The 24,579-nt window shown below is 38.9% G+C and overlaps 1 protein-coding gene across 1 annotated transcript in view; it reads left to right on the top strand.

Moving 5' to 3' along the window:
* Window positions 1-24,579, top strand: part of TXNDC16 (thioredoxin domain containing 16) — an 86,019-nt gene that overhangs the window by 48,641 nt on the left and 12,799 nt on the right. The window contains exons 10-18 of the mRNA XM_058666441.1: window positions 24-190; window positions 1,248-1,308; window positions 3,343-3,466; window positions 7,924-8,067; window positions 8,635-8,694; window positions 14,371-14,539; window positions 14,856-14,992; window positions 22,544-22,628; window positions 24,156-24,294. Of these exons, the coding sequence (XP_058522424.1) occupies window positions 24-190; window positions 1,248-1,308; window positions 3,343-3,466; window positions 7,924-8,067; window positions 8,635-8,694; window positions 14,371-14,539; window positions 14,856-14,992; window positions 22,544-22,628; window positions 24,156-24,294 (1,086 nt within the window). The remainder of the gene's footprint in view (window positions 1-23; window positions 191-1,247; window positions 1,309-3,342; window positions 3,467-7,923; window positions 8,068-8,634; window positions 8,695-14,370; window positions 14,540-14,855; window positions 14,993-22,543; window positions 22,629-24,155; window positions 24,295-24,579) is intronic.

Below are 24,579 nucleotides of genomic sequence, written 5' to 3'. Positions count from 1 at the left end.
TCTGCTCTGTTTTTTTAATGAAGACAGAAGTGGCTGAAGATCCTCAACGTGTTTCAACAGTTCATTTGCAACTAGGATTGCCACTGGTTTTTATTGTTAGCCGGCAAGCAACATATGAGGTTGATAAAAGAACTGCAGAATGGATTGCTTGGCGTCTTCTGGGAAAAGCAGGAGTTCTCCTCTTGTTAAGGTACTTTTTTTTAATTTAAAGATTTTATTTATCTTCTGGGGCCTGGTGGCGTGGCCTAGTGGCCAAAGTCCTCACCTTGAAAGCCCCGGGATCCCATATGGGCGCCGGTTCTAATCCCGGCAGCTCCACTTCCCATCCAGCTCCCTGCTTGTGGCCTGGGAAAGCAGTAGAGGATGGTCCAGAACCTTGGGACCCTGCACCTACATGGGAGACCTGGAGGAGACGCCTGGCTCCGGGCTTCAAATAGGCTTAACTCCGTCTGTTGAGGCCACTTAGGGAGTTACCCAGCAGATAGAAGATCTTTCTGTCTCTCTTACTCTCTGTAGACCTGTCTTTCCAATGAAGATAAATAAAATCTTTTTTTTTTAAAGGTTTTATTATTATTGGAAAGCCGGATATACACAGAGGAGGAGAGACAGAGAGGAAGATCTTCCATCTGATGTTTCACTCCCCAAGTGAGCCGCAACGGGCCGGTATGCGCCAATCCGATGCCAGGAACCAGGAACCTCTTCCGGGTCTCCCACGCGGGTACAGGGTCCCAAAGCTTTGGGTCGTCCTCGACTGCTTTCCCAGGCCACAAGCAGGGAGCTGGATGGGAAGCAGGGCTGCTGGGATTAGAACCGGCATCCATATGGGATCCTGGCATGTTGAAGGCAAGAATTTTAGCCGCTAGGCCATAGCATTGGGCCTTGTTAAGTATCTTCAGTATTCACTAGCAACAATTTTCACTTTAATATATGATAATCTAATCTGTTATGAATAAAATCTCTAAGCTTCCAACAAAGCAAGAACCAGTTGCTGAGTTGAAGTCTGTGCATTAATTTTAAAGGTAAAAATTGAGAAATTTAAACCTTCCTTGCTACATGAAGATACAGATTACGATGGAAACTAGAAAATCTAGGTATATTTCTGTGTAAAATTCCTCAAAATCAATTGTGATCTTTTTCCATGAGCATCTTTTAGTGTAAGAACTTGCAGTTCTACATTAGCTTGACATCCTGGATGATATTATTCTTCATGTTAGTGGTGTAAACCATGTATTTCCATTTTGACAAAGGGACTCTCTGGAAGTGAACATTCCTCAACATGCTAATGTGGTCTTCAGAAGAACTGAAAAGGTTAGTTGTTATTGTTTCAGTCTACTAATTCTAAGAAAGTTAATGCACGTGGTTCTGAAGTAATACATGTTTATTGTAGAAAAATATGTGAATTACTGTTCTTCAGAGTTAATTGCTGGCGCCAGTGCTGTGGTGCAAGAAGTTAAGCCAACAACATCCCATGTCAGAGTGCTGATTGAAATCTGTGCCTCTCACTTTTTGTTTTTTTAAAAAAAGATTTGTTTTTGTTTGAAAGGTAGATTTATAGAAGAAGGAGAGACAGACAAAGAAAGATCTTTATTTACTGGTCCACTCTCCAGATGGCCACAATGGCTGGAGCTGAGCCAGTCTGAATGTAGGAGCAAGGAGCTTTCTCTGGGTCTCTAACATGAGTGCAGGGGTCCAAGGCCTTGCACCATCCTCAGATGCTCTCCCAGTCCATAGCAGGGAACTGGATTGGAACAGCTGATACTAGAACCCATGGCCATGTGGTATGCCAGTGTTGTAAGCAGAGGACTAACCTGTTGAGCTATCATGCACCTCCTTATGCTACTCAATTTTAAATCAGCTTGTTACTGATGTACCTGGCAAGTGGCTGAAGATGGCACAATGGCCCAGGCTTTAGGGCCCCTGTCACCCATGTTGTGGGACCAGGATGGAATTCCCTGGCTTCAGCCTGGCCCAGGGCTAGCTGTTGTATCCCTCTGGGAAGTGAACTGGTGGATGGAAGATCTGTGCCTGTGGGTCTGTGGATCCCTTTTCCTCTCTCTCCAGCCATTGGGTTGTAGGGATACTAGTACTTGGCCATCTTCTGCTGCTTTCCCAGACTCATTTGCATGGAGCTGGATTGCAAACAGAGTAATCAGGACTTGAGGTGTAGGTGTTGGTGTCATATGCAGTAGCCTAGCCTAGTGCTACAATGCTAGCCCTCCAATATTGCTACTTTGGTACTCTCAAATACTTGACTTGGGAGTATACCAAAAAAGGAGAAGAAAAAGGAGGACTAAACAGGCTGTCTCTTTTCACCTGTTCATTTAAGTACCTCTCAAAGAACTTTAAAGAGTTCATGGAAATTTAGATAATCTTTTAATCCCAATTTTCACAAACTTTTTAAGTCCCTTTCATGTATGCCCAAAAGTATATATACTGCTGAATACTCACATACTTTTTAAAGAAAAATAAGATTAAGCTGTATAGATTTTTTTCTACCAGAAATTACATTTAATCACTTGCTTTTATTATATAATACTTGCTTTTGTAAATTGTTTTGAGCGTCATTGATTTCTGGAAGAGAAATTTGTCAAAGGAAGTGTCTATTTTTATGATACTTAAAATGTATCAAATTGCCCTTCCCCTCCTCAAAAGCCTTCCTTTTACCCCCAGGATTTGAAATTCCTTGCTTCTTATATTTCTTTGTCAGTATTAGGATTTGTTGTCTTGAAAGATTTTTTCCCCCCCATGGACAAAAAATGTTACTTTAGTCTGCATATCTGATTACTAGTAAGATGAACTTAAAATGTTTCAGTTCCCTTGCATTTTCTATAACAAGAAAGAAGTAAGATGTAGTGTCATTCGGTCCACTGGATGTTTTAGGTAAGAATAGTTGGTAGTGCTAGATGTTTAATCTGCTATGTTGTCTGGAAATGCTCATGCTATCTGCTTTTCTCACTTAATGATACCACATGTAACTGTTGAGTCAGAACAGAAAAAACTAATTTTCTCCCTTAGAAAATGCCCTGCTTTAGGGGATAAGGCTTGCTGTCATGTGTAAAATGGTTCCTAGAGTTCATTACTGTGACTGTACAGAAGCACTTGAGACTTTACGTTCCACTTGGTTTGAAGCATTTTTTTTTTTTCAGTAATGTGAACTATCTCTGTATTAAGGAAGCTTTGGATGTTATTGTTTAAATAGCAGTGATGAATGAATTTTTTTTTTTGTTTAATTTTAAAATTTAAGTTCAAAAGTTTAGTTTCGTTTTAATATGAACTCAGATATTTTTTCTATTAAAATGCTTTGCTGTATTTCAATCATTAAAAACTCTAACGTATTTCTAGGACTCACTTGTGGAATTTCTGGTGTTACATGATGTCGATTCAGTAATATCACATGTGGAAAATACTGTTCACATTGAAGAAGTACAGGAAGACGAAGAACATGATGTGGAAGGACCAGACTTAGGTAATGTGTCGCTGTACTTCTCAGCCCTTTTCTGATTACATATCCTTAAGATGAGTAGAATTTCCAATGCATTAACTTTAACTTATACTTAATGGCCCTGAAGTACCCTGGAGAATTTTTTATTGCTAATATGAAGAAAGCAGATTTCATGGGTTTTCTAGTTAAACCATTCTTAGAAGATAAGGGTACATGCCTTCTTCCCTCTTCCTTTCTTTCTTTCTTTCCTTGTTCTTGTTTTAATTTCAGTGATAAAGTACTTTTAATTTACTTTAAAATCATAATCTTGATGTTTCACTAAATGTAGTGTTCAACAGTACAAAGTAGAAAGACAGGAATATAGATCAGACTAGAAACACTAACCAAATCATAAGATGTCGATTTCACCCTTGCACATTTAGCTTTTTTTGTACTCTATACTATTCAAACATATTTGTTAAAGAAGGAACTTGTCTTTGGCAACAAAATGTATGTAACTGGAGACTTACACTTAGCAAAACTAGCCAAACCCAAAAAAGACAACTACCGTATATTTAGTGTGATTTATGGAAGCTAATAGAGATGTTTATTTTGAATCACACTTCGTCAGATTGATTAGGTAAGATGATGTAAGGAAGCTGTATTTCATTTAGTGCAATTCCATTTTTAAGGACGTTTAAGAGAGAACACATTGGGGCTCGGCAGCGTGGCCTAGTGGCTAAGGTCCTCGCCTCAATCCCATATGGCTGCTGGTTCTAATCCCGGCAGCTGTACTTCCTCTCTGTCTCTCCTCCTCTCGGTATATCTGACTTTGTAGTAAAAATAAAATAAATAAAAAAAAAAGAGAGGACATGTGCTTACATCCATTTGTTAATTCTCCAAACACCTACAATAGCTAGGGAGTGGAGCAGCCTGATGCCGGGATTTGGGAACTCTTGTCTGTCATGTGGGTGACCAGATCCCAACTACCTGAGCCATCATCACCTGCCTCATCCAGCCTGTGCGTTAGCAGAAAGCTGGAACCAGGAGCTTTAATTGGGATTTCAGCCTGGGTGCTGCAGTGTGGGATGTTGGGTCCCACTGGTGCTTTGATTGCTCCACCAAGTGCCTGTCCTTGTGTAGTGTGACATTAGGCTTCTATCCTACCACATGTTTGCCATTATCCTGACAGTAACTTGTTTGGCCCTTATGGCCTACACCAGGCTTAAAGAATTTACCCAGAGGCTACGACATGAAACGTCATATGTTGTTATCTTTGCCACTGTAAATAATATTTTAATATATAAAGTATATTTACATAAATATGTATTTAAACAAGAAATAAATATTCACTACATATTTAAATTTATGTGTAAATATTTAAAATATAAATTAATTTTTTATTTATTATTTTTAATTCATTAATTACATTGTATTATGTGACACAGTTTCATCGGTACTGGGATTCTCCCCACCCCTCCCCAAACCCTCCCACCATGGTGGATTCCTCCACCTTGTTGCATAACCACAGTTCAAGTTCAGTTGAGATTCCCCCATTGCAAGCATATACCAAACATAGTCCAGCATCTTATTGTCCAGTCAAGTTCAACGGCTTCTTAGGTATACCCTCTCTGGTCTGAAGACAGAGCCAGCAGAGTATCATCCCGATCAATTAAAAGCTCCAACATACCATCAGCAAAAATTTACATCATTATGGAATTAATTGACATAGTAATGAGTAACCAATATGTTAAAAGTAAATGCGAGTTCTTAACCACCTTCTGTGACCACCTCATTGACATTTCAATTTTAGTTTATACACAACATATAACATACATAACATAACATGTTATACATAACATCATATCATCTTAAATTAAGGCAAACATGTGGTATTTAACCTTTTGGGATTGGCTCATTTCCCTTAGCATTATGGTTTCCAGTTTGGCCCATTTGGCCACAAAGCACTGCATTTTGTTTTTTTTAATAGCTGAGTAGTATTCCATGGAGTAGATGAACCATAGCTTTCTTATCCAATCCTCTGCTGATGGGCATTTTGGCTGCTTCCATGTTTTTGCAATTACTGATTGTGCTGCTATGAACATAGGAGTGCATGTTGGTTTCTCATAAAACAAATGTTCTGGATATATTCCTAGGAGTGCTATTGCTGGATCATACGGTATGTTGATTTTGAGTTGTTTGAAATAAATATTTACTACATATTTAAATTTATGTGTAAAATATTTAATATATAAATTAATTTCAATATCTTCATCATGTGGTTTTGAATGGCATCGGAAATAACTGAATAGTCTCTCCTTACTTCTTAGCAGTCATATCTGTTTATTTCATTGATCTTGTCACTTAGTTCTGAAGAGTCCTGTGGTTTGCAAGGTTTGTCCTGCACACCTTATTTGCATCAACTGTTACCCTCAGACTTAACTGATGCTGCCTTCATTTTGTATCCCATTTAGTAAATACTTGTTTTGTGTGGAGCCACCATCCTGTGCTCCAAGAAGGAAGTCATTTGTATGTACTGTTTTCAGATAACTGTTCATTATTTGGTTGAAATATATTTTAGAACCTTAGAAAAGCTTTAGCTGTTACCCGTGAGCAGTTTCTTGGTTTGAAGGGAATTCTTTTCTGCTATGCAGAGTTCTGAATTGCTGGCGTTCCTCTTCAGAGCTCCTGTCCACAGCACTATCGTCATGTGGGTAGTTGTGTGTTCGTCTCCTTCCTTTGCTTCATGCTTTATCCATATGCAGGCCTTGTGGGGGAACTTGCCCTGAGCTCTGCCTAGTAAGATTCATTTCCTCAGTGAGAGCTTCTTGTTTCCTTGCGGCTTCCTGACTCTGGAGCCTGATGCGCTTTTTGGTGCTAACCCTGTCTTAACCATCATCCTCCTTCTTCCTGCAGCCTAGTTCTGGTATTTCTTTTGTAACTTTCCCTTTATTTCTTTTCTCTGAAATCACAGTTGTCTCTGGTCCTATTTGATATTATGTCCATATCACTCATGGCCTCTTGTACAGGAAAACTAAAAGGGGATGAGAAAAGAGTTTACCTTTGTTATTCAATTAGAAGAAATAGACAAAGTATGAATCATAATGAAGAGGAACATGTACAACTAAAAACCATGTGTATGTATTCAGGAATGGGGAAAGGTGGAGATGAGGAATAAGTAAATTTACAAATGAGGAGAGCTGGTTGGGAGAGGGTAGGGAAGTGGGAAAGGATATGTTGGAACAAACTCAGAGAAGGAAGAGGTAAGCTGGAAAATAAGAAATGACTGGTAGGAAAACTGAAATATGTAAATAAGAAATAAAAACTATAGAATAAGGAAAAAAAAAAGACCTCCACTGGTCTTGGTGTTGAAGGCATAGCTTTTTGGTTTTGCAGAACATAGAGGCTAAAGGTCCCTTAAAAGTTTGGCTGTTTGGTGGGGTGTTTGAAAGCTGGCTTCAGACACTGGTGTGCCATGTTGGCTCTGCTCCTGACTCCACCTGCCTGAGGATGGGAACCCTGCGGGGCAGCAGGTGCTGGCTCCAGGAGGGAGAGCTGCAGGGGCTGGTGGCCTCCCACCTGGCAGCTGTCCCTGTTGTGGGCGTTTGTGAAGTAAACCATCGGATGAGAGTGTTCTCTCTCACTCTCTCATGGTTTTTCTGTCTCTCACGTAAATAAAAAATAAATTCAGAAAGAAGGCTTTCTGATAGAATCCATTCACGCCTGCAACCCCAAACCCTTGGCTGTCTGGCCTCCCTCAGACTGCTGTGGTACTTTCACACATCATTTGTTGCTTCAACACCATCTTGTTTCAGTCAAAATTTCCTTCTCTGTCTACCCAAGTTGATATAATTTTTTGTTTAAGAGCATTTGCATGTCTTTTTTTTTGTCTGTATCTGATTTAAAACTTTAATTCTCTGCATCGCAGACTTTGGATATCCCAGTATAAGTCTCCCTGTTAAAAAATCTTTTACCAGGTCTTTTACTTTTCTTTATTGACTGGTAGCAGTTTCTGTGTTTGAGTGGTCAGTTAACTTGTCTAATTTGTCCATACAGAGACGGTCCGTGTGGCCCTGGACTATGTCTGCTTTCTTTGGTGCTTTCCTTAGTTGTTCTCTAGTGTCTACCACAGTGCTTGGCATGTAGTAGAAGCTAAACAAACATGGTCAAATATGCATACTAAGACCTTTTAGGTTTGTAAATTAACATATTGGTTGGAAACCAGATAGAAATATTTGCATTTTCTTGGAGAAGAAAAGAAATGATTTGTTCTGGAACTGAGCAATCTTTATAATTTTGGGCTCAGAAAGCATCTCAGAGTCATTTCAGCTAGAAAGGCTGGCAACTGGAAAGGTTTCCAAATTTGCATTTTAGCTACCTAGATTCTGTGAATTTGTACTTTTCATGAAGTACCAACTTTTCATAGGCTTGCCTATGTGAAGAATTTGCACATTTCTAATTGTAAATCTATATTTGAATTGTTTTGTTTTCACACATTTTAGAGATTCAAGATGATGAAGTAGCAGAAACTGTTTACAGAGATAGGAAGAGACAGTTACCTTTGGAGCTGACAGTAGAACTAACAGAAGAGACTTTTGATGGGACAGTAATGGCTTCCGACACCCTGGTGCTTTTCTATGCTGGCTGTGAGTATGAATCTTTGGAGAAGACCATATTACTTATTCATACGTCTCAAGTACACAGATTTTATTTTTGCATTCTATATTTTACACCTTGGGAAATGGCATATATATTTTTAAAAACAAATCCAGTGCACTACATATCTAAGTGATTTATAGTTGTGAAACTGGTATATGTGTGTGTGTATGCATGTCTGATTTAAAAATTGAAGGTTGATGTTTAAAAAGTAGATCTCCGGTTAGTGAATTTTGAAGAGCTGTTGCAATTTATGCTAAGAATTTTAATATATTAGTTGTACTGATCAATTGATGGAAGTATGTTGCTTACATGAGATTTTATATTGTCATTTATTTATATTCTCTGCAGTAAGAATAGAAACAAATAGTTGTATTTGAAACTCTTATATATAGCTGGAAATTTATTGAGTGTAAATACTCCAATACTAGGATTTTTCTTACTCAGAAATAATGATTTTGGGAAACCCTGACGTTCTCGATGTTTGCTATATGTAAGTTTAGATGCTTTGGATATAGATAGTTCTGATATCCACTGAATTTTTTGTTTTAATACAGGGCAGGCAGTATCCATGGCATTCCTGCAATCCTATATTGATGTGGCAGCTAAACTGAAAGGTACCATACTGTGGCATGCATATTTATTTTCTGATTCTGAATTACACCTTTTTGTGAAATTGCTTCATGCTAAAGATTTAGAACACCACCTAAAATTTCAGGTTATTATGCATATAAACAGGTTTATTAGATCTCCAAGATTAAATGAGTTAGTCAAGAATATGAAAAATGCCCAGAAGTATTTATTTTTATTATATTCACAGTACTCATTAATAGGAAGTAGAGAACTTATGTATTAAGTACTTGTGATGGCTACACAGTGAAGCCAATAACTTCTTTGACTGATTTAAATTATTTAGAAAGCATTTTTTTTTAAAGATTTATTCATTTTATTACAAAGTCAGATATACACAGAGGAGGAGAGACAGAGAGGAAGATCTTCCGTCTGATGATTCACTCCCCAAGTGACCGCAATGGGTCAGTGTGCGCCGATCCGAAGCCGGGAACCTGGAACCTCTTCCGGGTCTCCCACGCGGGTGCAGTGTCCCAATGCATTGGGCCGTCCTCAACTGCTTTCCCAGGCCACAAGCAGGGAGCTGGATGGGAAGTGGAGCTGCCGGGATTAGAACCAGCACCCATATGGGATCCTGGGGCTTTCAAGGCGAGGACTTTAGCCGCCAGGCCACGCCGCCAGGCCCGAAAGCATTTATTTTTGATATCTACTCTGTGTCAATTACCATTAAATACTGCAGATAAAAATTTGGCATCTATGGCATAGCTTCGCGGCCAAATGAAGATCACACATTCCAGTGTTCCTGAAGTTACATAGTTAGCTCCTTATGGATTGGGATATTTTTTTTCCCCTTCATTTTCTATTTATTGGAAATGCAGAGTGACAGAGAAAATGATCTTTCACCCATTGGTTCACTCCCCAAATGGCTGCAATGACCAGGACTGGGCCAGGATGAAACACGAAATGTCTGCTGTCATCCCAGCAAGGACATGGGACGAGTAGGGAGATCTGGTAGTAAGAGAGGGTATGATGGATTACTTGTGTATCATGTTTGTTCGAATGAGATGCAGTGTATCAGGCCTTGTATCAATAGTATGATTTCCTCCTGCTTTGTTTATTTCTAAATAGAATCTCTAGATAAGATTATTCTCAGCAATCCTGGAACTGAATGCATCATTTAATTTTTGGGCTTATGAGCCTTTGTTGAATAAAAAAGCAGGTAATCAACCCAAGATGTGGTTTTCTTTTTTTATATGTTTGTTATTAAAATGATTATTTTAATAATGAGATTAATAGGATTTTTGCAGAACCAACAGCTTAATGTGCAAATGCACAGTACAAGTAATTATCACATTGTGTGTGCCTTGAAAGGTAACATTGTAACTTTGCAGATTAGGAAAATATTTGAATGTTTTGGGAATTTAGTCCTATTATCTGTTTTTCAAGTTTGCTTCTTAGTTAAAAAAAAAAGTCATTTTTAATCTTAAACAATAAAAGAATATTTTTGTGCAGTCACAAGGTGGCAGCAGAAGGTAGTTTTTATACTTCCATAGAATTCCTATCAAAGATAGTCTGATTTTTTCCTGTCTGAATTCTTCTTCTTCTTTTTAAAAGATTTATTTATTTATTTTTATTGGAAAGTCAGATTTGCGGAGAGAAGGAAAGTCAGAGAGAAAGATTTTCCATCTGCTGGTTCACTCCCCAAGTGGCCACCACAGCGGGCACTGAGCCCATCCAACTGAGATGTGTTTTCTGGGTCTCCCACATGGGTTCAGGGTCCCAAGGCTTTGGGCCGTTTTCTCCTGCTTTCCCAGGCCATAAGCAGGGAGCTGGAAAGGAAGTGGAGCATTCCAGGACACTAACTGGCACCCATATGGGATCCTGGCCCATGCAGAGCGAGGACTTTAGCCTCTAGGCTGCTGCTCTGTGCCTCTGTCTGAATTTTTAAATTATTATGTAGACAAAGTATCTGGAAGTTAACACTTTTGGCATCATAGAATATGAGATAATTTACATTGAAACGTTACTGGATACTGAAACCATTTCATACAAAAGAAAAATTTTAAATGAAGAACTTCAGTATAAGTAGCCCGATACATTCTTTAGTGTTAAAAATGACACCATAGTTTGCAGTGTTGCAAGGACAAGGGAATCTTGCTTGAAGCAATGGTGGATACGATGAGGATAAATGCTCGTGGGACGGAACTCTGCTGTGTAATAGCAATGTGTTGTTGAATACCTGGATGGCAGTTTATATTATGGTACTCCAAACATGCATCTGTTGATTTTTATTGATAAAAGGATAATTCTCATTTGGGAAGGAAGGAGTTTTGTTTGTAATATTCAGATACTACTATGTTTTCTAAATTTTGAATTACTCTGTAAAGAAATACTGGTGTGCATTTTACACACTTTTAATTGGGTACAGCCTAGATAAGAGACATAGGGTTATGTGAGTAAAATACCAGCTATAACATCAACCAGATTGTGAACACTCAATCTGAAGTGCTAAGTTACTCTTTCCTTGAGGAATAAGCAAGAATCATTGAAGACAGAAGGATGAATTTTCATTAGAAAAAATTTGGTGATATTAAAATACTGCATTATACATTTTATTTTTAATGGGACTTTTGAAGAAAAGTGTATCTGTTTATTTGAAAGGCAGAGTGGTAGGGAGACAAAGAATGATTTGGACAGAGATGGAGAGGTCTTCAGTCTGCTGAGTCAGTCCTCAGACGTCATGAACAGCTAACTCTGGGCCAAGCCAAATTCTAGAATTTGCATCCTCAGCCAGCTCTCCCATGTGGGTAGCAGAGGCCCAAGGACTTGAACCATTATTTGATGTTTTCCTAGGCACGTTAGATGGGATTTGGATTGCAAGCAAAGCAGCTGGGATTTGAACTGGCACTCTGGAATGGGATGTAGGTGTCCAAAGCAGTGGCTTCCCCACTGCGCCACGTCAGTGTCCCCTACTCTTTACATTTTAAGAACATCGTTAGGTTACATTTAGCCTATATCCTTCTATCCTTATCATTAGAATATACTTCTTCCTTCTAGTAGCTGCATTGTGTGGTGCTAGTGTTTTTGGTGTTTCATCTTTGATCACCAATGATTTATGTATTTTAGAGAAATTTTACATGACAAGTAGGAGTTTCTATCTGGGATTCCACTGTTTTCCTAGGCTAAGTTCAATTGTACCTACTTAGACAGGCTAACTACCTGAAACCCTGATTGAGGTTCATGTCTGTCTTTTATTTATGTAGGTCCTGAAGGTGTTTCCTGTATAGAGAAGACTCAGGATGCAGGAAAATGAGTGATGAGCGAAATCGACTCAGTCCCTGCTCTAAGGAAACACTCTAGGTAGACAGAGACAATCAGATAAAGACACATATGAGTATGTAATCCCATAACAAGAGAGGGAAAGAAGGGGGGTGGCGTTGTGACAAAGAGGATGAAGCATCTGCCGTGATGACACTTGCATCCCATATGGGCAAGGGTTCTGGTCCTGGCTGTTTCACTTCCAGTGCAGCTCCCTGCTAATGCTATAGGAAAAACAGTGGAGGATGACCCAAGTGTTTGAGTTCCTGCACTCATGTGGGAGACCCAGATGAGCTGCTGCCTCCTGGCTTTGGCTTGTCTCAGCTGTGGCTGTTGTCGCCATCTGGAGAGTGAATCAGTAGATGAAAGATCTCTCTCTCCCCCCCTTCCTCTATCTCTCAATTTCTTTCAAATATATAAATAAAGGTTTTTGAAAAATGCTTATTATGTTTATTTGAAAGAAAGATTTACAGAAAGAAGGGAAGACATAGAGAGATCATCCAGCCACTGGTTCACTCCCCAAGTGACCACAATGGCCAGAGCTGAGCCAATCTGAAGCCAGGTGTCAAGAACTTCTTCTAGGTCTCCAACATGGGCACAGGGTCCCAAGGCTTTGGGCCATGCTCCACTGCTTTTCCAGGCCACAGGTGGATAGCTGGGTATGAAGTGGAGCTTCCTGGACAAGAACTAGTGACCATGTGGGATCCTGGCAGCTGGAGGTGGAGGATTAGCCAATGGTGCCATCGTGCTGGGCCTACAAATATATATATACACACACACACATACACACATATTTAAATATAAAATTATTTTTTATAAAATAATTTTGTTTATAGTCATTTTATGTACAAATAATTTATAATAAATAACACATAATATAAAATATAATTTATATAATTCTATCTAAATATATAATTATAACATAAATTATAATAGTATATTATATATGCTATATAATATTAATTGTAATAATACATGATATTCTCTCTATATTTTTTTAAGTAAAGGAGCTTGGTTCTATGAAAGTGTTTTTAAGAGCATCTGTACATAGGTGAAGGTGTAGAGATGGCTTCCTTGAAGTAGTCATGTATGATGAGAAAGGCCTCACCCTGTGAGGTTGAGAGGACGGGCTAGTACTTCACCAGATCTGAATTTTGACAAGATGTCCCTAGTGTTAGCTTAGGGATTTGGAATTCAGGGAGTGACTGAGAAGCCTGTTGAGTTATCCAGGAGAAATGGTGGCCAGAGAGGAGGCAGTGAAATGGGCAATGGTTAGAAATATCTAAACTTTACCTAGTTAAATGGATAAGACTTATTGATTCGTTGGCAGGGTTTTGGGGTGGGGGCAGGAGGTGCTATTGCTCAGGAGGAAGGGGTGGAAGATGTTGGTATTCTGCATTGAAACGATGCTTCATTTTAGACACCTTGAGTTTGAGGCTGCTTCCACCCAAAGGGAAGTAGGGAAGGCAGTGAGGATACCTGGATCTGATACTTCAAGGAGGAGTTGGGGGTCAGAGATACAAGGTCTGGGTTCATTAAATTGTTGACAGTTATTGCCTAGAAAAGAATCTAACACAAGAACACAGACCCCTAAAACCACAGCTTGAGGAATTCTCAACTCCACTGGCAGAAGGTCCTACAAAAAGGGACCAAAATGAGAAGTTAGGTGAGAGGAAAGGTAATAGAAAAAAGGTTGAAAAACAAGGAAAGAATATTTGAGAGAATAAAAAAAAGAATGGGAGGCTGGTACAGTGGGGTTAATGAGCTGAAGCTTCTGCCTGCGGTGCCAGCGTCCCATATGGGCACTGGTTCTTGTCTGGCTGATCCACTTCTGGTCCAGCTTCCTGCTTGTGGTCTGGGAAAGCAGTGGAGGACAGCCCAAGACATCCTCTGAGCCCCTGCACCTGTGTTGGGGGGATCCAGAGGAGACTGCACGCTCCTTACTTTCGATGTTAGGCTCAGCTCCAGCTGTTGGGGCTATTTGGGCAATGACCCAGCGATGGAGGGTCTCTCTCCATCTCTTTTGAATCTGCCTTTCAAATAAAAATAAATAAAAAGAAGAATTAGGACTGGCATCGTGCAGCAGGTTTGAGTCCTGGCTGTTCCACTTTCAATCCAACTTCTTGCTCCTGCATCTTGGGAATCAAAAGATGATAGCCGAAGTACTAGGGTAACTGCCAAACACATGGTGGACCAGATGGAGTTCCTTCAACTGACTCAGCCTTAACTTCTGTGAATATGTTCGGAGTGACCAGCAGATGGCACTTTCTCTCGTCCTCTCAATCTATGACTCTACACGTAGATAAAAACAATGAAACATTAAAAAATGGGATACAGAAATCCTGAAAATTCTAAGTAGATGAGTTTGTGACATAAACATTTCTAAAATGAGTATTTTCCCTTAGGCACTTCCTCTATGCTTCTTACCAGAATAAACTGTGCAGATTGGACTAATGCATGCACTAAGCAAAATGTCACTGAATTTCCTGTTGTAAAAATGTACAAGAAAGGCGAGACCCCTGTAACTTATGCTGGTATGTTAGGAACTGAAGATCTCCTAAAATTTATTCAGCTGTAAGTATTCAGTTCCCTTTAAAGTTTTCTAAATGTTTGACGTCTATAAAAGTTCTAATAGTCATAATTCGTTGGTAAACTTTGATTAGGTTAAGGAGGGTAATGAAATTGAGATCAAAGGTGAAGTATTAATAGAGTTTGGATATACTCTTACTTTCATATGAGGCTTTTTAAAAAATAATATTCAATTTTGCTAATTTTGTTAGATTTTTATCCTTCCTAATACATTGCTTGCAAAGTTCAGTAGCTTTTAAATTTTTCAAGTTGGAAATTACCTTTAAAGATTAATTTTGAATCTAGTTCTGTGTTTTTCCAGCAACAGGATTTCCTATCCAGTGAATATAACTTCAGTCCAGGAAGCAGAAGATTACTTAAATGGGGAATTACATAAAGATCTGCTGTCCTATTCTAGTGTGTCAGTACTGGGACTGTTTAGTCCAACCATGAAAACTGGTAAGTGGGGTTGGATTTTCAACATATGGTTAAATGCTCTTGTTCATTCATGTTTTAAATGAATATCTTGTTGAAAGTATAGAGGTTTGAAAATATAAAGATGTTTATAAAAAATCTGTAATAATTTCCAGAGATAAATGCGGTAAAGTGTTGCTGTAATTCTTTCCTTTTTTTCTATGTATCTGTGTTTTGCATATTTATATATTCAAATGTAATGTGCTAAAAGTAGGTATCTTGATTAGTATCTTGCTGTTTTTATGCTATGAAGCATCTCGTTGGTGTATTTTTTCCATGTAATTAGTGCTATTTGTAAACATGGCTGCCTAATATTTGGCTGAAAACAAGACACATACACATATCCTATAATTTGTTTAAAACCAGGGTTTTTCTTTCCTTTTTTTTTTTTTTTACTTTATTTAAAGAACATTTTTATGACTGTGACTTTTAGACAGTCATTAATGGGAACAGATTTCTAGTAGGATAACTTTGTCTTCTATAAATTTTAAGTCGTGTTCATGACTTAAGATTTGTATTTGTGGGGCTGGCGCGGTGGCCTAGTGGCCAAAGTCCTCACCTTGAACGCACAGGCATCCCATATAGGTGCCTGTTCTAATCCCGGCAGCTCCACTTCCCATCTAGCTCCCTGCTTGTGGGATTGGCACAGCACCAGCCGTGAATCCTTGGTGGAGGATCTTTCTCTCTGTCTCTCCTCCTCTCTGTATAACTGACTTTGTAATGAAAATAAATCTTTTTTAAAAAAAGATTTGTATTTGTTTGTTTAAGTTTATTTGAAAGGCAGACAGATAGAGCTACCATTGCTGATCCATTTCGCAAATACCTTCAAGATTAGAAATCAGTAACTCATTCTGGGTCTCCAGTAAGTGGCAGGAATGCAGTATGAGCTTTGAGAACTGCCTCCCAGGGTTCATATCAGCAAGAAGCTGGAACAGGTGCAGAGCTGGGACTGGAACCAGGCTCTCTGGTATGGTATGCATGCTTTCTAGCAGACCTGTTCTAAACAGTAGGTCAAGTGCCTGTCCCTGTTGTTTGCTTCTTTTAATGATAATTTTCTATGTAGCACTAGTCCACTGATTTTGAAAATTTCCCCCATTACTTTTAGCTATAAAAAAATCTCTGTCATTTTCCCCAGTTGATATTCATCTGTGATTTTTTTTCTTGTTTGAAGTTATATATCTTTTCAGTTTTCTTGCTTTGCATGTTTTAAAAAATTGTAAAAAAAATGTAACAAAATTTTTATAATCATAGCCATTTTTCAGTGAATTTCATTAGTTGTACAGCTGACCTCCAGAACTTTTTTGTCTTGCAAAACTGAAACTCTATACCCATGAAAGAACTCCATTTCCTGCCCGCAGGCCCTAGTAACCACCTTCCTACTTTCTGTTTGTGTGATTCTGACTACAAGTGGAACCCTATAGCATTTGTCTTTTCCTGACTAGCTTTCATTTAGCATAATATTCTCAAGGTTTATGTATGTTGTGGGATCTCTCAGAATTTCCTTCCAATTTGAGGCTGAATAATATTCCGTTGTGTGCATTTACCACAGTTTGTTTGTGCGTTCATCTGCTCGTGGACAGCTGCTTCTGCCGCTTGACTGTCACACATAATACTGCTGTGAACATGGTCATGCAAATATCTCTTTGGCATTCTGCTTTCATATCTTTTGCATGCATACTCAGAAGGAAACTACTGGATGCATATGGCAATTCTGTTTTTTGGTTTTTGAGGAATTGCAGTGTTGTTTTAACATCATAGTTTCTCTGGCCTCAGATCTCAGCTGTACCACTTTATATTTCTATCAGCAATGTTCAGAGGTTCCAACTTCTCTGACATTTTTACCCTTATTTTTCATTTTTAAAAATTATTTATTTGTTTTTGAAAGATGGAGTTATAGAGAGAGGTGAGGAGAGACATGGAGAAAAATGTTCATTCACTGGTTCATTCCCCAAATGGCTGCAACAGCCAGATTTGGTCCAGTCCAAACACAGGACCCAGGAGCTTCCTCTAGGTCTCCCACGTTGGGCCATTTCTATTGCTTTCCCAGGTGCGTTAGTAGGGAGCTGGGCCAGAAGTGGAGCAGCCAGAACTCAAACCAGCATGATGGTATTATAAACTACTGTGTTCTTTTTTCATTGGTTTCATTTGTTTCTTTTATTAAGTATTTATTTGAGAAGCAGGTAGATCAAGGGAGCTAGCTCTCAAACACTGGTTCATTGCTCAAATATTTCCAACAGCTGAAACTGAGCCTGGCTGAATCCACAAGCTCTAATCCATGCCTGTCAGGTAGTGTCAGGGCTGCTTGAGCTGTTACCACTTAGTGAGAAACTGATATCGGAATCAGAGCTGGAAGTTGAATGCACGCACTCACTCTGGGGATATGGGTGTGCCACGTTATGTCTTTACTAGGCCAAGTACTTTTACTGTATTCGTTTAATGTTGCAACTTGTCCAACCTTCTTCCCGTTTATCTCTTGCTTCATGAAAAACTGTATATTGGCAAGTTTCAAAAGAGGGTATACACATAGGATATGTGGTCAATAATGCCTGAGACTGTTATTTGTTGTCTAGGCATGTGTGTGGCCTCTTGAATGCATAACAAAACTTTATTCTTCTTCTGCTATGCTGAATCTTACCATGTATTTAGAAAATGTCTCCCTTCAGATTTTTCTCTCCTTTGAGATGAATTTTTAAATTTTTAAATGAACTCTTTTAAAAATGATTGTGTGGAAAGAGAACCCTCTATGCAGCTAATATTTTTACATGGTAGGTACTTTTAACCTCTTATTGGATTTTGCTTTCTACAAATTTATGTCTAGCATGCTGGTTTTTGTTCTCTATATTCAAGATTTTTACAAGTAAAAGCCAGAGGAACTCAAGAAATAATGGGAGTGTTAATGCTTGTCTTGGGGCTTACCATCTTCAAAGACAAAATCCTATAGGACTTTATATTTTAAGATTTATTGATTTTATTTGGGAGTCAGTAAGAGAGAGAGCTTCCATTCCCTGGTACACTCCCCAAATGGTCACAGTGGCCAGAGCCGGGCTGGCCCAAAGTTGAGAGCCAGGGACTTCTGCTTTTCACAGGCGGATGCAGGAACTCAAGGCTGCTTTCCCAGACCATTAGCAGGGAACTGGATCAGAAGTGGAACTGCCAGGACTTGAACCAGCACCCATATGGAATGCTGGTGCCCCTGGCAGATCAGCTTTCTGGCCCGGGGATATAGTTTCTAATGTCTAATGTCTTAATGAAAAATTGTGAAGTAACTGAATCTATGCTGTACTCTTCCATCCTCCCCCTCTTCTAGTATTTTTGTTCTTACTGTTGATTCTATCTTCTATGTGTTTTAGATGACTGGTGCTCATTTATTAATTATATTAGGCTTTCTTCCCAGAAGCATTTAAGTCTTTAGATGATGATAAAAAGCACAATAATCATTAAGTCTAGGATAAGAGTTAAGCAATAAAACAGAAGGTAACAATTATGTGTAAAGTCTAGAAAACATTGTAGTTGATTATAAAGCTTAGTCCTAAGCAATTTGGCAGCAACCAAAAATAGACAGTTGAGATACTTGCCATGTCATCATCATTTCATGAATTGCAACATACAAGTTAGGGATGCTGAGTCATTCAGAGAGAAAACTTTTCCTGATTTTAAATTCTGATTAGAATTTTTCATATTGTTTGTTAGATAGGGGATAGACCGGCAATACAGTGTGCTTGTTCATAAACTATATGAACCAGTGATAAAATTTAGAAGCAGCTAGCTCTCATTAAAAGTCAAAACCCAAACAATTATATAAAGGAAGTTCCGGCATACCAAAGTGATACAGTTTGTATGTCATACTTTTTGTTTTGGGTTGATGGCTGTCAACTTTTTCAGCGAAGTTTCAATTCCTCTTCTTTTACATTTGTTTTTATTTTGCAGACATTTGTGTGATAACTTTGAACATATGTTTAAGATTATGTAATAATAAAAAGCTGTCATGAATTCAGTAAGATTTTTATGTAAAACTGCATTTTTGCTAATAAAAGCTAGTTACTAAAATTCCCTGTCAGATGTTGATTCTTTGTTCATGAATTTTACAATGAGCTGAAGACAAACAATGTGAATTTCAGGAGGGCAGAGATGTCTCTTGTCCACCAGTTAATCTGCCTGGCTCTCTGTAGAAAAATTACTGTTTTTTCATTTGTAAGTAGTAAGTATCTTATAAGATTATAATTAAAAACTTCATAAATGTCTTGTTTCTTATCCTACATTGATGATATGGTTTCATAATCCACTGCCTGGAAGAATTAACATTACTGTGACTGCCAAATAGAAATTCTAACTTCAGCATTTTTTCAGCATTTCTTAGTTGGCATGCTGTTGGGTAAGGCAGGACTTTCTCTCCTCACTTGCCCCTTATTCCATGAGTTAGCCAGTAACTATTGTTAGTTGGCTTAACTGGTTCCAGACTTGCTCAGTGGCAGCCCCTTCCAATGCCTGCAGAGTGCTTGTACTTGTCTCTCTCGTTCTCTGTGTTTGTCCTTTTGGCACAAGTGTTCCTAGCCTCATCCCTGGAATTTTTCATTTCTTCAAAGAATCCAGGTTTTTTTTTTTTTTAAGGATTTATTCATTTTATTACAGAGTCAGATATACAGAGAGGAGGAGAGACAGAGAGGAAGATCCTCCATCCGATGATTCACTCCCCAAGTGAGCCGCAACGGCCGGTGCTGCGCTGATCCGAAGCCGGGAACCTGGAACCTCTTCCAGGTCTCCCACGCGGGTGCAGTGTCCCAATGCATTGGGCCATCCTCAACTGCTTTCCCAGGCCACAAGCAGGAAGCTGGATGGGAAGTGGAGCCACCGGGACTAGAACCGGCGCCCACATGGGATCCTGGGGTGTTCAAGGCGAGGACTTTAGCCGCCAGGCCACGCCGCTGGGCCCAAATCCAGGTTGTTTTTAGTGAGAATTTAAATTCAGAAATCATGACCTAGAAGGTAGGAGTACTTTTGATTACTGGAGTGGTCTCGAGTTACTGCCAACAGAGCAGATACATGTAGGTAGGTCTGTATATAAATGCAGCTCACCAGGATGTGGTAGTGGGAAAAGTACAACATTGTCCAAGGAATATATTTGTTTTATGAAATTATAAAATACTTAGGATTAAAACATTAAATATTTAAGCCATCATTTGTGTCTTCATCACAGATACGTTTGTATTAGCTTGAAAAGCTTTACATCATTTTATTGAAATAATTGGTTGAGGCTGATGTATGTATTTTGACATAAAAGGAGTCTTCAGAAAGTTCATGGAAAATGTTTTATTTTGAAAGAAGTATGCATACGTCCCAAATTACTCTTGCACCAAAATGGACTTATTTTTAATTTCACTTAAAAAAGATTTATTTATTTTTATTGGAAAGGCAGATTTACGGAGAGAAGAAGAGACAGAGAAAAGGTCTTCCATCTACTGGTTCACTTTCCAAGTGGCTGCAACAGGCTGAGCTGAGCCAATACAAAGCCAGGAGCCAGGAGCTTCTTGGTCTCTCATACGGGTGCAGGGTCCTAAAGCTGTGGGCCACACTCCACTGCTTTCCCATTCCACAAGCAGGGAGCTGGATGGGAAGTGGAACAGCTGGGACATGAACCAATGTGTATATGGGATCCTGGAATTCGCAAGGCAGAGGATTAGGTAACTGAGCCATTGTGCCAAGCCGTAATTCCCTGTTTTGAAAACTTTTTAATATAACCCTTTCAACAAGAAGAATATTTCTGATTTTGAAGATTGAGAGGAAAATGGAGATCATAGTTTAGTGGATATGGGTGTTCAGCTGAGCTGCACTGTCTTGAACACTCCCATCCCCCAAGTCATTTAGGTTTTAAATGATATAATGAAGAGACTTTAAAGGAGCACATTCCTAAGAAGTGCATCTTCTGTACAAGAGAATTAAGGTGGAATTTCAGTATATTTTCATCGTTACTTATCAGAAAAGAAAAGGAGCAGCTGAAACAGGTTCTGTTAAGTCCTTACTTCGGGTGAAGATTGCCTGTTGACCAGAATGCAGCCATTTCCTCTTAGAAATGAAAGACCACGTGGGCATTCAATCTTTTCTCACTGCTTTGTCATCCTAGAGAGTTTTTGACCTCTAGCACGGGCTAAAGATAATGCTTTTATGGGTTACTAGTGTATTACTAAGCTCACAGTCATGAATGAGTTCCCAGTGCTGCCTGCTGGTTGGCTGAGCTGTCCCGCCTTGCTAGCCTTACAGGCAGTGTTTCTCAGTCTTGTGGAAAATACGTGTTCTTTTTAAAGAAAATAATGCTGTGGTTACCCAGTGTCGACAGTGTTGATCCTTACATCATGAGTATTGTGCCATCTGCTAAGGTATAGAGCTTACATCTCAGCGTATCTAACTCGTGACGTGTTTGATGACTCAATTCTTCCATTGCTGTTTTTCTATTTGAACCTTTGTGAATCTTTTATCCTGGAGCTGAGCTGTCATTTGGCATTTCTTGGCAAAAATACATCATTGGCCTGTGAATCTACCTCTTCTGTCTCTTATTAGCTCACAACAATTTAGTTCAAAATTGGTTAACAGATCGTTTATTAACATGATCCCAGAAAAGCCATTACTTATGAAAGTGTATACAGGAATCTTCATAAATAAAATTGCTTATTTTGAATATGTATAGACTAGCAAATGAGAAGAGACCAATAGATCAGAAAGAAGTTCTAGGAAAATGTAGGAATTTAAAAATATAACACAGGGGCAGACATTGTGGTACAGTAGGTTAAGCTACCACTTGCTTTGCTGGCATCTCATTTGAGCGCTGGTTTAAATCTTAGCTGTTCCAGTTCTGATCCAGCTCCCTGCTAAGATGCTCGAGAGGTAGCAAATATGGTCCAAGTGCTTGGGTCCCTGCCACCCAGTGGGAAACTGAGAGTTCTGAGCTCCTGCCGTGTTTTGTGGCCATTTGGAGGGTATATCACCAAACAGGAGCCCTTTAATTTCTCTCTTTTGCTCACTCCGTAACTCTGCCTTTTAGGAATACATACATACATACTAGTAAAGAAGCACGTTATGATTATACACTTTAATGCAAAGGAGTAGAATTTCTTGTCTTTTATTTTTTTTATGCATGCAGTCAGCTTTGTCTTGTGATTGTAATAACTGTGCCATTTCACATACCTGGTTCTACTTCTAACACAGACAGACAAGACAGCTGTGTCTATTTGCCCTGCCTTAGGTGTAAATTAGAAGGTAGTAAACATTTATTCAGTAATGCTATGTTATTAGAGTACTAAAAAACTTATAAATTGCATTTATAATACTTTTTTTGGGGAAATATGGGTCTATCACACCAGTTTTAATTTATTTGGCAATGTCATAAAAAACAATTGGTTTCATATCCACAAATTTTATAAGGTGTCTGCACTGAAGTTTATTTTTGTGATTAATTAATAATAAAGTATTATCTGTAAAGCTGATCATCAGTTGCATGTTTAGTTTTAAGATTTTCCCATTTTTGTCTCATCTGTGTATTTATAGCAAAAGAAGACTTTACTGTAGCAGGAAGCTACCTAAGAGGATATGTTATCACTGGAATTTATTCTGGAGTAGATGTGTCAATACTGTAAGTTTAATGCGCTTTTAATCTTAGGAAGCAGGAAGTTATGTAAAATAATATAGTGCTTGTTTTCACACAGCTGTTGAAGGAGAACAGAGGGCAGCAGCATGAAATTTTAATTCTCTTCCTGGGTGATGTGGCTTCCACTGTATGTAGATACTATTTTACTTTAGGTTAGAGTCCCACTGGAGTGGCCAGAGCTTCTTACTCTTCATCCACCTATAGAAAATTTTTTTCTCTGTGTTTTGATACCTTCATTTTTGTTTCTTTGGACTTGTCATAGTTTTTTGAAGAGTTTCACTTCTTGAACGTTTGAGCTTGTAGTTACCATCAAACTATTTATCTTTTAAAAATCAGTGTTTATTTAGCTACTTACATTGTTTTACCTGTAGAAAATGGGACCATTAGAGAATTATGAAAATATTTTAGTTTCTAGAGATTGAAGGCCTGAACTGCAAATTATTATTGGTACATGTCATCATTTGCACAAATGGCTCATTTTCAGCTACATGTGACCTAAGAAGCCCCAGTAGTTTGCCTTGCTTGCCTTTTGGCCAGAATACTCCTAATAGTGATTTCTGAATTTAAATCTTTGATCTTGAATATTGGTGATGTATACTGTCAGCAAACAAGCTTCTGTCCTGTTTGTGAAATCAAAGAGTTTAGAAAAGTAAATCATGAACTAGGAAATAGGCGACCTATGCCATGTATAGTGGGCACTTACCCCTTGCCTCCTACCCTGCTGTTATTGTGTGCTTAACCATGGGCCGAAGAGCTAGACCAGTCATTTTCAGAGTGCATTTGGTTTATAACCAATTGACCAACCGAGAGACTCCTGCAGGTGACCCAAAGACTGGGCTTTTCTAATGCTTGTTGACATTATAATGTTCATACCTTATTGTGGCATGAATTTCCCAAAGCATTTTGCCTCTTAATGTGGAAGATTATCCTTTAGAAAAGTAGTTGGCAGGGGGTGAGGATTGCTGGGACGTGGGGAGGACGGGGAGGCACGGATTTGGGCCCTTGTTTCAGTAGCAAGAGCAGTAGACTGTGTGCCTGGAGTGGCTCATTTTGAACATTGTCATTCTTTGATGCTCTGTCCTGCTTCCTGCAGTAAGATGATAGAGGCCACTTGTAGGGCTGCCCTGGGTTTTAAATGAAAACAATTTAGGCACCTAAGATCTATGGTAGGTTACTCGTAAGTGCCCATCTCTCGCCTCAGCAGTCCACAGGGTGCAGAACCATTTTGTGTGCTCCAAGTCCTGTGTACATGCTTTCTTTATGAGTAAATTGTGTAGGGAAAAAAATCTGGCCAGTTTTTCTTCTGTTTCTTTTCTTTAGCCCAGGTTGTCAAGGCTCCTGAGCTTCTTCAGGTAGCCTCACACAAGATAAATTCCTCTGGAAATTTAGTTATTTCCCCCCTTTTTCTGCAGAGTTTTCCGTGTCTGTCTCCTGCTTAGACTTCTCATTTTTTGTGTTTTTGATGACTTGATATATTTTGTTATAAGTTTTTAATGTTGTGTTTCTCCATAGATCAAATAAATATGCTACAAGTCTTCCAGCCCTCCTGCTTGCCAGACACAAAGAAGGCACAATAGAGAGCATGTCATTAGTTAACGCCCATGCACAGGACATAGTCCAAATAATAACAGATGCATCGCTGGAAACGTTTGTGAGTACATTTTATAATTAGGGTATTATTTGAAATAAAATGGAGATCAGATATAGGTCAAGTATGAGTTTCCAGCTTTTGATGACACAAAACGTCACCCAAAGGTTCTTTTGGTTGCTTTGTTGCCTTGCTCACTCGTTATGCGTACAGGTTGTCTAGTGAACTCCTGAGACTAGTCGCGGTAAAGTTCAGCCAAAGCAAAACTTGTTGTAAGGTGAAACAGAATCTGAAGCAAATAGATTCTGAAAAATCGAATTGCCTGACTTCAGATCTTTCTCTGAGAGC

This window comes from Ochotona princeps, chromosome 6, assembly GCF_030435755.1.
Source record: "Ochotona princeps isolate mOchPri1 chromosome 6, mOchPri1.hap1, whole genome shotgun sequence".
Classification (NCBI taxonomy): Eukaryota; Metazoa; Chordata; class Mammalia; order Lagomorpha; family Ochotonidae; genus Ochotona; species Ochotona princeps.
The sequence above is the reverse complement of the archived record's forward strand: the minus strand, read 5'-3'. Positions and strand labels throughout refer to the sequence as shown.